Source organism: Cicer arietinum, chromosome 3 (genome assembly GCF_000331145.2).
Source record: "Cicer arietinum cultivar CDC Frontier isolate Library 1 chromosome 3, Cicar.CDCFrontier_v2.0, whole genome shotgun sequence".
In the NCBI taxonomy this organism is placed as follows: domain Eukaryota; kingdom Viridiplantae; phylum Streptophyta; class Magnoliopsida; order Fabales; family Fabaceae; genus Cicer; species Cicer arietinum.
In genome coordinates this window covers 68,785,692-68,798,184 of record NC_021162.2, presented here as the reverse complement: position 1 = coordinate 68,798,184, position 12,493 = coordinate 68,785,692, and the positions used below count along the sequence as shown (strand labels likewise).

The 12,493-nt window shown below is 32.4% G+C and overlaps 2 protein-coding genes across 3 annotated transcripts in view; both read right to left on the bottom strand.

Annotated features, from left to right (window-relative positions):
• Positions 1–86: 86 nt before the first annotated feature.
• On the bottom strand, positions 87–4,135 carry LOC101500312 (protein LONGIFOLIA 1-like). Its single transcript, XM_004493672.4, has 3 exons — positions 2,697–4,135; positions 2,318–2,534; positions 87–911 (listed from the first exon to the last, which is right to left on the bottom strand). The coding sequence occupies exons 1-3, from the start codon at positions 3,924–3,926 to the stop codon at positions 349–351; spliced, it is 2,010 nt and encodes a 669-aa protein (XP_004493729.1). The 5' UTR covers positions 3,927–4,135; the 3' UTR covers positions 87–348.
• Positions 4,136–8,118: 3,983 nt separating this feature from the next.
• LOC101499767 (peptidyl-prolyl cis-trans isomerase CYP63) overlaps positions 8,119–12,493 on the bottom strand; it is a 5,696-nt gene continuing 1,321 nt past the window's right edge. For both annotated transcript variants that reach the window (XM_004493670.4, XM_012713935.3), the window contains exons 4-14: positions 12,033–12,121; positions 11,744–11,768; positions 11,591–11,629; positions 11,352–11,469; positions 10,935–11,095; positions 10,491–10,827; positions 10,241–10,371; positions 9,872–10,091; positions 9,442–9,735; positions 9,271–9,351; positions 8,119–8,948 (exon numbers count right to left, since the gene is read on the bottom strand). In XM_004493670.4, the coding sequence (XP_004493727.1) occupies positions 8,579–8,948; positions 9,271–9,351; positions 9,442–9,735; positions 9,872–10,091; positions 10,241–10,371; positions 10,491–10,827; positions 10,935–11,095; positions 11,352–11,469; positions 11,591–11,629; positions 11,744–11,768; positions 12,033–12,121 (1,865 nt within the window). In that variant the 3' untranslated portion in view covers positions 8,119–8,578. The remainder of the gene's footprint in view (positions 8,949–9,270; positions 9,352–9,441; positions 9,736–9,871; positions 10,092–10,240; positions 10,372–10,490; positions 10,828–10,934; positions 11,096–11,351; positions 11,470–11,590; positions 11,630–11,743; positions 11,769–12,032; positions 12,122–12,493) is intronic.

The window sequence follows — 12,493 nt, the reverse complement described above, 5'->3', positions numbered from 1 at the left end:
AATATTTTAATAATTTAATAATAAATTTAAACTTTTTATTAACATTTTATAATTTAATAACTAATTTAAATTATTTACTGAGTTAATGACCAAAATTATAAAGTTCCATAACTAATAAAAGGTCATCATCCTTAAACTTGCCTGGATTTCAGGTTTAAAACTCCTGATTCCGCCATTGAAAAAGCAAAACATATTTATAAAAATTAGAAAGTAGTGAGTAGACTAGTGGATTTCTAAAGAGAAGGGAAAAAGCAAGCAACCCAAGTGAATCCCTTCCTATTTTTTTCAGGTCTTATTGTTATTTTTTATCAGTTTGCTCTGTTTTTTTCCCCTTCTTTTTGTTTGGTCCTAATTATAAAACTCTAACTTCCTGCGAAGCATCGAAACTTTGTTACGTGGTGCCTTACACAATGCTAAATCCCTAATGGTTTCGCAGATAAGATCTTTGAATATGAACCGTTCGATGTATAACACTACATCCCCAATTTCCACGTGGCACTCTCCCCATTCATTCTCTCCATTCATGTCCTTCCTCAACAACCCACATATAACCTCAAATAGATCCTCTGAGTCTGACTCCTCTCTTTCTCGGATTCTCCGAAATTCTGACCAGATCATATGTAACGGCGGCGCGTTCTCTAACTTCCAAGGCGGTAAACGGCGTTTACGGTTGAGGATTTCATGAATGGTGTCGAAAATTAACCGCCTTTGAAGAGTGGAGACTTTGGAAGTGTCGTTTCCCTTAAGGTACTGTTGCTGTTCTAGGAACAGGAAAACGTCATTGTCTTCGGGCAAGTAATTAGAAGCACGAAGTACTTCTGAAACATATACGAAATCCCAATCCTCGGATTTGGCTTCACTGGAACACAAAGCTGCACTCCATACATCATCTTCTGACTCAGCTCCTAGATCTGCGATTTTACCGAACTTTATTAACATCAAGTGTGAGATTAAGAGACAAAATTTATAATGACACTGTTCGTATATTCCTTTATGTTACTACTATGAACTGTCATCACTCTCGTCCAACAGTCGGAGGGGATAAAGTAAATTTTCTTATTAATTTAGAAACATAATAAGCAGAAAAAATATAACGAAAATATAACACTTTTATGAACACCTTTATTTTTTATTTAAATAAGAAAGAGATAAAATATCTTGTGAACTTTCATTAATTTATATATACTTTTATATTTTTTAAACTAAACAAAAAAATAGGAAAAACAAGAACGCCTCTATTTTTTTTTTTTACCTATTTACATTTATAAATATATAATATAATATGGTTTTGTAAGTAAAGATGTTAGATATTGAGAGGTCTTTTTATTCCTCACTTCTTCAAATTTAAATACTTAAATAAAAAATCTAATATCATTGAAATTTGATGAACAGATTTTTTTAATTAAGGTGAGTTGGAATTTGCTAGTGGTAGGAATTGGACATTAAACCTCTTTGTCAATACTCCTTCCATATTCTAACTCATACTACTAAATTATTCCTTTAAGAAAAAAATTGATCAACTATTAACTATTATGTGACATGGTTTACTAAGTACATAATTAAGTCACAAGAGTATTAAAAATGATAGACTAATCTCTTTTAAAATGAAGAAACATAATTAATCATGAGCAGTTATATTATACTTTTTTTAAAGAACCAAATATTGAAAACAGAGGTACAAAATTTAGATCCTTTAGTAACAAATTATTGTTTTAAATTATAAGAAAATAACCACTAACTTTTGGTATTAAAAAAAAAAAGCTTAGCTTCAAAAATAGGTAAGCTTGTGTTTCACATTATAATTACCCTTCCAAGTTCCAAGTGCAGGTAATAATCTAATATTTTGACGGTGACACACAGCAGTATCGAAATTGAAAGGCAGCATGCTGCCATACCATCACTCCCACGTGATCGTACAAGTATACTTTCTGACGTAGTCAATATTGAACCAACCAACTCCACTCCCCTATTATCAAATGATTGGTCCACGTAAGATAGAATAAGGCGCGAATTTCATTACCAGTAGCACTATACTAACACTAGACTTTAGTGGAACTTCTTGTTTCTCTCCCCGGAGTGGATGGAGTAAATAATTAAAGAGAGAAGTGAAGAGACGACAAAACATAAACTAATCCAGAGTAACAATATAGTTGTTGTGAAGGAAAGGAAAGAACAGTTTGGTTCTATAAAGACCTAAACATGTGTAGCCCAAACTTGACGTCACCGCCAATATTAACTCTCTCTGACTAAAAACCACACAACCTAGTTAATGCTATAGCAAATGCCAAATACAGTAATGATTACGACTTGTACTGACCTTTATAATCAATGCATCGTTTCATTACTGGAGACGGTGAACACGACGACTCATCTTTGTAAAACGACGAATCAAGAACCGATACGGGACTCGGTTGTTGTACTTCTCTCCCTGTTGTTGTTGTTATTGTTATTTCCGCTATACTGTTCAGTAACTTATCACACCTCTGCAGTAACTCTTTACCTTCTCTGTATTGCTCCTCCACCTTAATAAACCTCTTTACCATAACAAACAAATTCATCACGTTCATTAATTCATTCAACCACCATTAAACAATCGTTAAGTAGCATTGTAATATGGTAGTAATTTAATCGTTAAATTGATTTCATCGATTTTAAAATATGAAACAAAAATTAACTAAATATTCAATTTTAGAAACCTCTGTATCGGTACTGAAACTGCTATCAGAAACGGTGGATGATTCATCTTCCGCCATGCTTTTCACCTCCTTTTCGTAAGTGTTCAGTTTTCTCGTCCTCGACCGGTTCGGTTCATTTCTCGAGGAATGAACCGGAGTGACTCTTCTGTGATCAACAACGTCATTTACTTTTCTCTGCTTCTCCACGTTGGCAACCTTCCTCACGCGGTTCGGACTGCGCGTGGGAGAGTTCGCGTTGTTTCTGCTTCTAACCTGCGCTTGAATATGATCCGGTCTCGACCGTTGCTTCGACCGGAAACTTGAAACTGGTGGTGGAGAATCATTTCCGGTCCAACCGGTTCGGTTCAACGATCTTCCTGACTTCATAACTACAATAGGAGAATCATTCTCATTCTCGATAACATAGTTTCTATAATTTGTTTGAAATGTTGATTTCTTTGAATGTAAAAGTCCTTTAAGTTGCAATGCTTCAAGAATTTGTTTCAGCGTATCGAGATCTTTAGAAGGTTCGTGAATCCCTCGCATCTTCAAGCGTTTCTCAATCTCTCCTGAAACAGAAACGCTCTGTTTTGGAGCAGGGAAAAAGTCAGTAGAATCATAGAAACACTTGTTTTGTTTCATTATTATTCCTTTCATTGATTCTGATTTGGCGTTTGGATCTGAGAGTCTGTCGTTTAACGACGAACCGTTGTCGTATTGCTTTAACTGAAAATTGGTTGTATCAAAGAAACGATACTGTTGATGTGGATCTCTGTTTAGTCTTGATTCGGAAGCGGATCTCTGAAGCTGAGATTCGGGGTTAGGGGTGGGGTTAAGTTCGGAGTCTTCGAGACCCATGAGTTTTGCAACGACACTAGTGGAACGACGTGGTTTTTCTTCTTGTTTTGGATGGATCGTTCCTTTTGCATCTATAATGGCTCTGCTATCTAATGATAGTCTGGGAGTTTCTCTGGTGAATTTCCAGGAAGATCTTGTTCCATCTTTGAAATCGAAAACTGGGAGGACCGGAAGAGGCAGTTTTTGTGGTTGAGGTGTTTCTATTTCTGGTGTTGATTGTAATGGTGAGTTACTGTTTGTTTCCGGTTCCGGTTGTGTTGTTGAGGAAGTGAGTGTTTTAACGGAGTAGATTCGTTTGGCAGGGTGGCGATCGAAGATGTGTAGGATACCTGACATGCACCCCATTTGCTTCTCGAATTGTTTTTGCTCCTTTACTCCCATCCTTTTCGTCATTATCTCTCACACTCTTAATTTGAAGGCTTCTCCATTTTTCACATTCTACTTTTCTCTCTTCCGCTTCTCAACACTGTGGTATGTGGCCACCTTTTATTCCACACTCCCGCTTTTCTCGTCTTTAAAACGCTACGCCATTAATCAATGCCAAATTTATATTTTTGCCCTTCTTTCTCTCTCTAAATGCCATACAGCCTCATAGTTGTACGTCCAAGATTTCATTATTATTCACATAAGGCAGGACTTGATAATTTAACTTTAGTCTAATACTAAATAAACGCTTAAATAGATTGTTTTCTATAATTTGAATTTTTCAAACAATTCATCTTTATTTGAAAAACTCAATGTCAACTTAAGTTTAATAATTTAATTTTAAAATTAAAATTTTTTCATAAATATTGAATTTCGTTGAATTATTTATTTAATTATTCTTATCAAAAATATTATACATCAAATTTTTCATGAATTTAAAAATATTTGAATTTTCATGGAGTAAATTAAATTTAAAGTTAAAATATTTTTTATAATAGAAATTCAAATATTGATATCATAATCGTTAAGATAATATGAAAACAATATATTAATGAATCAATTAATAAAATTTAATGTCAACAAATATTTAATAAATAAAATTTAATGTTAAATCGATATAAAAAACTAACAGGTGTTACTATAACTACTCATATAAATAATGTGGTTAAAAAGTACTTTAGTCTTGTAAAAAAAAGTTAAGTGTATTCTCTAAAATGTTATTTACGATAACTTATTCTACAAAAATAAAACAGTCATTAAAAAATAAAATTTATATAATTAAATGATATTTAAAGAAAACATCATTAAATATATTGACAGTAAACTATCTTTAGTTTTATACTCAGGGAGAAAAAAAAAATATTTATATTTGAGACTATATTAATACTTTAGTCTTATATTATGTGTCTCATAAATATATACAATTCTTAAAAAAAAAACAGTTACTTATATCAATTTACAATGCTAATTATCCTTTATTATTTATGGGCTATATACTTACGACTACTTTAATAAATAAAAGTAGCATTTTATCAGTAAAATTTGTGTATTATTACATATTATAAAATCACATTTTTTAAATAAAAAATTTATTGCAAATGAAATATTTAATATGACATATTATTCTTCAAAATATAACTTGTTTTGATTTTAAAATAATTGTCGTTTTAACATATACAGAATAGTTTAAAATAGTGGTAGCCTTACCTTTTTAACGCAAGAAAACTAACATTTTTCAACTAAACCTCTAATTTAAATTTATTACTAACTGCACAATTTTCAAATCATCATATTATATGGAGTATATTTATGAGAATGATTAATAATCACTAATAGTTGTAAAGAAATTTTCGTAATATCATAATTATATTCTTTCATTAATTTTTAGAAATAATTATTGTAAAATGGATACATAAAATAGGATGATATTTTTTAAAGTGAATAACTATTTTGATCCCTTAAAATAAAAGATATGGTTCGATTTAATCTTTAAAACAAATAAAAAATGAATTTTAATTTTAATAGAAAGTAAATTTGGACAATCTAATCGTTACATAAGTCCCTGAAAAAAGTAATAATTAAGTACTAAACAAAAGTTAAAAGTGACAACTTGGTCATTGTCAATAACTAAAAAGAAGTTATTTGGTCCATATAAAATAAAATATTCCTAAATAACATTGTTTTTATTAAATCACTCATATATTTTATTCTCCTTTTTCTATCACATTATAATATACATTTAATTTATATATATTATTATTATAAGTAATATTTACATTGCCCATTAATTACAATTTTTAAATCTTTAGAGATATTTAATTTTATCAATATTATGTGTAAGTCACGTTTATAAATAATTATGATGGATTAATAATATAAATTTTTGTACATTTACAATACATAACAATTAAACTCTTATAATTTATCACATAATTATTTTTATAAGTATAACCTAGTCGATCCTAATATTTTTAAAGAGATATAATTTGTTTATCTGGAATTACTCTTATACTTTTTTATGTTTGATTTTAATACAAATAAGTGGTTTCTATACAAATTAAGTTTGTCTTTTGTGCTTTTTTACATGATTTTATTGTCTTAAATTGACGTTATTTGATTTTCGGTCTTAATATGATGTTTGTTTGATTTCAATGTTTATTAAATTTAGATTGATATATTAACTTCAAATAATTAATGATTCAATTAATAACTATGTCTTCAAAGTTGCATATATGATGAAATAATATTTCAATAAATATGATTTTATCAAATTATTTATTAGTATTGTATTGTTTTATGCTATTAACTCAAATGTTGTAAATATATTTTACATATTCATTTTTTTTTATTTTTAATAATTTTAAATTTGTATTTATATATTATATCCTCTATCAATTTATACAAACAAATAAAGTTTTTTTTTTTATCTATACAAAATATCACAACTATTTATTTATATTTTTTAAAAGGTGTTTAAGAGGTATTTAGCTGTTGGCACAACATTTTCCTAAAATAAAACCGTTTGGTTACTTAGGGTTTCCCACAAAAGTGAGTGCACGCTTTTTTATACACTTTGCATCCGGTCCTTTTATTTTACTGAAATCATCACATACTCCAATCACATGCACCTGTCATTTAACGAGTGTCTTGTGAATTTAATAAAAGAGGAAGAGGCGGTATATTAAATAAATATTTTAATTAATGTTTTTTCAATCAATGTAATATAAGCTCTTTTTTTTTTTTTAAGTAAATGCAAGCTTAATTAATATTAAGGAAATTAAAAATATGAATATATATTATTAGCTAAAATTGTAAACATTTTAATTAAAAAATTGATTTGACTTTTTACTTACCCTTATCCATTTAATTTTTGATTTTATACTCTAAACCAGAAAAAAAACATTACTTTCAATATAAAAAATATACACTTATATCTAATAATAATTTTGTATTCTGTTTAGTTAAAAAAATTAATTTTACTAAATTATTCCACTTAAGTAATATGACAAGAAAAAATAAAATAAAATATACTTATAAAACTCTTTTCCGGTAACAACGTGTAAGATGCACTTTAATTCATGAACACTCTCGATATTGTTGCACTTTTGTGTTGGTACAACGATATTGTTTCATTTTAATCTTAAAACACTCTGAATATCGATCCTTTCTTGTTATTAAAGTATTGATAAATAGGTTAAATACTAGTATTACATATGCTAGTGATTAGTGAGCTTTTCATTTGTGAAAGATAATTGATTGAACAAAATATAAATAATGAAAACAGGAGGAAGTGGAGCACTGACATGACATGTCAGGTTAAGAACATTTTTGATTCCGTTCCAACGGAAAAGTTATAGAACTCACAAACCCAAGCGGCACTCACTCCTCCGTAGACCGTGGCACTCCACCGCTTCTTTCTTTTTATATTTTGAAAAAAAAGAGAGAAAGGAAAAGCGGCGAAGGAGTGAGTCAGTCAATCACCGCTTCATCACTAACTTTAACACAAACGCATACTTCGGAATCGGCAGACGACTATATCGCTTGGTGGAGACATGCTGTTACACGTGTGAGTTAGTGCGATTAGCACAAGTGTGTATCAATAATTATTTTACCCAAGTAAGAGACCAATGAACAGATCAAAAGACTGCCACCAAGAATGGTGTTTTTTTTGGGCGTGTGTGTAAAGGACGGGCTCAACCGCTTCTATTAGATTACATATAAATGTCTGATGCAGTACAGTGTGGTATTGGAACTGGCCGGTGGATACACAATAATAACTACTCAATAGTAAGCTCCCCCTATTGCAACAAAGTTGGAATGTACTGTATCTCACGTGGTGAGAGTAGGGACGAAAATTTCACGATACTTGAGCTATATGATTATAACTAATTTTTCAAAATTTCAAAAACAAAAACAGAATACAACAAACATGAAAATTGATATTCATTTTGGACTTTTTTTTGTGTTGTAGATTCTTTTTGAATATTATCATTAGATTTTCAAGTTGGTAACTAATGTCTTGCATGAGATTATTAATTATTATAGATATCTAATTAAAATCACAAATAGGCAAATTGTATTTCTTCATTTCAGATAGGAGGGAGAAGGAGTGGAGCTGAAAGTTGAAACATATCCGTTTAGTTAGTGGAATACAAACCAATAAAAAATTGTGGGTACAATTTGATTCAAGTTTTGCAGGAAAAAGTTCATAAAACCAGAAAGTTCGGTTCAGGTCTTACACTTAGATAGGATTACTTTGAAAGGAGAGAAAAAACTGTAAATAAAATTATTTCAGGACAAATAATAATGAACACAAACATGACGGTTGAAGTCAAAAAACAATAATGGATCAATTCAAGTTTTTGACAACAAAAGGCTTGTTGTTAGTAATTTTTAAGCTGACACACAATACTTTAAGCTCAACATCAGAACTCCACTAAAGACGCGACAATATGTAAGCCGCGAAGTAGTGCCCCACATTACTCGAGGGTCTTTGGCTGGAGAAACACCTGTGTGAGGTTGTGTCCAAGTATTTCTCCTTTGGCTGAGACTTGCTACAGAATGTTTAGAAATTTCAGCTCCGGTTGGGACTTGAAAGCTGTTATCCAGTCAGCATAATACTACCTAGCCCCATAATCAGGACTAGCATCTCCATACGAAACCAAACCCTTATGTCCGGATGCAGAGCTCGATCTAGACCTGCTACGAGATACAGAAGTCCTTTTGTCATAACGCTTTGGGGGTGTAGCATCAGGCGATCTTGAACTTGAAGAGCCATTGCTCCTCGAATTTGACTTTGGCCTATCTCTGTCTGGAGATTGTTGATTATCTCGTGCACCAAGTCGGGATTTTAATCTGTCACTTATGGAAGGTCGCCTGCCTTCTGGGCTAACACTACGTATTGGACTCCGACCACGACCATTGTCTCTATATCGGCCTCGTTCTGGACTGTGGGAGATGCTCCTACTCTGACTTCTTCTGCTCTGGTATCTGAACACATAAGCATATGAAATTAAATTCATGAATGATATATATTAAATTTTCATTTTTCTTACAAGACAATTCTTAGAAACAAACACAATCGTTCATCATGCACAAGATTTGGAATTGATGTATATACATTAAAACTCATATATTACATAATAAAGTGAGACACCGAGGACAAAGGTTACAATGAACGCATAAAAATGAATGTGAAATATTTATCCTACCACTGCATGCCCATAGAATAATGCAAATGTCCAGTTATATATTATTAAGCAAGTACTCAAATGTTTCATGGAAGGATAATGTAAATTGAGGGAAAAGGAACCTGGGACGGCTCCTGCGCCTTGGTGGGCTTCGAAAACGTCGTGGTGGTGAGCGCTCAGAATAACTTCTGTAGCTTGTATTTCTTCAAATACAAATATTACTAGTCAGAACAATATCCAATAATTTTTCGAGCAATCCAGTTTAACAAAACAGTATATACAAGATTACGTACCTATTAAAATTCCTTCTTATATTTCTTTCGCCATAACGATATGCATGGGGAGACCGCTCTGGAGATGGAGTACGATATCTGCGTACAAAGGCATAACGCTCCGTAAAGCCTCGTCCTTTTTTAACGCGCTTTGGCATACCATTTGGCGAAGGGCTTTTTGAAATTCCCCGGCCATGTTTGGAGGCAGCAAGTTCAGATGCTTTTTGGTCAGGACTAGCCGGTAAAGCACGTCGTTTGAGCTCCTCTGAATTCTTGGTAGGACTCCCAGCAGGACTTCTTCCGGGACTCACATCTCTGGAAAATGAGATATCATATAAACTTATCATATTCAAGTCCCATGATTGAGCCGACAACTTGACATTTAAATCAAAGCAAAATTCACATCATAAAATGAATCATAACAAGATGCTAACAGAGCAAGAGGCAAAACCTTTTGCGATTTGAATCATCTGAATAACCATGTTGATTAGCAGGTTTACTAAATTCAGCTTGAATATCATGCCTGTTATTCAGAAATTCGCCATTTTCTGGAGACAATTCACCTTCTTCGTGTGATTGTTTGTCCATAGTCCTTCTAACCTTAGGATCCACCCCTAGTTCTGGAATAGTTTGACTTTGTAAGGGAAGGCTAGAAGATTGCTTTCCTGTGTCTGTAGTATGAGCAGCTATTTACTTAGACAGCAATATCAACATAACAGTTACAGTATTCATAATATTCTTGTACTACACTATGTGTGGAGGAAATGGGGAAGGTGAAAGAGTGTGGCACATATTGTAAGAATTAGATAAATACACATACCTAGATTTTTTTTAGCTTTGCTGTCGGCCTGTTTTTTACGACCAGAGACATGACGATCAGCTTTCTTATCACCAGAACTACCACTAGCACTGGAACTCTCACTTTCTGAATCACTTGAACCTTCAGAACTCCTAAAAATACAAAAGCAATTTAATTCAAAGCAGAGACCAAGGAAACTGTAACTAAGGGAGGGAGGTATGCTATAAAAAACTATTCATGGCTCCCCACTAAAGGCTAGCTATATTCAGACCTTTTGGACTTGTGCTTTGATCTTCTACGACTGTGTTGGCTTCTTTTCTGCTTCCGTCCAATACTTCTCTTCTTCCCATGCCTACGATTATTTTTCTTCCTATTCTGGTGTTTCCCATCACTAGAAGAACTTGAATCAGAATACGATGAATCTGAGTCAGAATCTGATTCAGAATCTGAGGAATAACTGTCACTATCACTGTCACTATCAGATGTTGAGTATCTCCTCCTTCTCTTCCTTCTGTCTTTGGAAGATGTTTTTCTTTTTCTACTTGGTTTTTTGTCGGCATCAGAACTATCATCAGAAATTAAAGATTTTGCTGACTTTCTCCTTTTCCCTGAAATGAGAAACAGTTCATAATATTACCAACAATTACAACCGGCAGAACTTTCAAGTGAGAGTGTTTATAACATATTCATCGATATCTATCCCCATCACAAATACCTTTCTCCTTCTCCACTGTATGCTGGCTTTTTGCTTTAGAGATTTCACCACAATCAACAATTTTAATTGGCTGGGCAGGTTTCCCGTCGGATGTTCCCAACTGCTCCATTTTCTTCAGAATCTCCAATCCCTTGGCAACTTTTCCGAAAACAACATGTTTCCTGCAACATCATGTGAAAGTAAAATATCAAACTTCTCCAAAAATGGTCATCATCCAAAAGCTCAAAACTTTTAGAATAAATGAAAATGTAAAAACCATCAGGCAAAGACAGAAGCAACCAAACTTTGAACAAAGCCCAAGTTAAAAAATTTAAGGGACATCAACGAGAACAAGAAATGTGGATTGAACTGTCAGGAATGTGTGCAAACCGATTGAAGAACATCAAGCTTGAAAAGTAACATGTAAAGCTTATATACCCATCAAGATGAGGCTGACGCTTGAATATAATAAAAAACTGAGATCCGTTGGTGTTAGGACCACTATTAGCCATTGAAAGGATACCAGGTCCATCATGTTTTAGTTTGACATTTTCATCTGCAAGGAGAACTTGTATGTCTAGTCAAATGATTAATCATAAAAGCAATCAACCATGCATATGCAAACTTTCATCTTCTTTCATTTCCCAAATGTCAATATTTCTAACAGGTAAATTTACCTGCAAACTTTCCTCCATATATACTTTCTCCACCAGTGCCTGTAAACCATACAAATGGTGTTCCTTATAAGTCTTTGTATAGGATAAATCAAAAGGGATATCTACATATTAAAATTGGGTAAACAATAGCTAAAAAAGTAAATACAAACATACCATTACCCCTTGAAAAATCACCACCCTGTCAAAACATAAGAACAAAATTGGTATTATAAAGAGTAGAAAAATTATAAAATACAAAAAAGTTTGACGAGAGTTAGGTAAAAAAAATGGCGACATCAAATAGTTTTGTCGACAGTCACTTCTGCACAACTTTACAAACACAATTTACTATTGCAAGTGTGCAGCATAGTATTGACACACAACATGACATGCTTCCTCCAACATAATTAGCTTATGACAATCCTCAATAGAAAGAAAAGAATAACCACAAAAGCTAACTTACTTGAGCCATAAACCCTTTAATTACACGATGAAAACATGTTCCTTTATAATGCAAAGGTTTCCCAGTTGATTCTCCGATGCCTTTCTCACCTGCAAATGAAAAACAACAATTACAGTAAAAATTTACTAGTGACACTAATAGTTTTAAAACAAAAAATTTCTGCAATGTTCATAGAATCTATGATAAAGATGTACCCAAATTGGGTGAAACTCGTATTCAACATGACAAAGATGTCAAAAAGAGTAACTAATTCAACGAAGAAACTATGCATAGAGATTATGAAAAAAAATTGGCTCTTTTTCCCCATGATTTCTGCAGACGAAGAAACTATACATTTGTGTGGATTAAATAGGATTAAAACCAGCAATGAGCCTAAGTTTCATTTAGCATGGCATGGGAATTAATCCAAAATACAGATAACTTCCAACCCCAAACAAATTAGTGTTCACCCGACTGCTGAA

Coding starts and splice junctions, on each gene's coding strand:
- LOC101500312 (XM_004493672.4), bottom strand. CDS start 3,926: ATGACGAAAAGGATGGGAGTAAAGGAGCAAAAACAATTCGAGAAGCAA. Junction 2,535..2,696: donor GTTTCAGTACCGATACAGAG/GTTTCTAAAATT, acceptor GTTATGGTAAAG/AGGTTTATTAAGGTGGAGGA. Junction 912..2,317: donor ACGATGCATTGATTATAAAG/GTCAGTACAAGT, acceptor GTAAAATCGCAG/ATCTAGGAGCTGAGTCAGAA.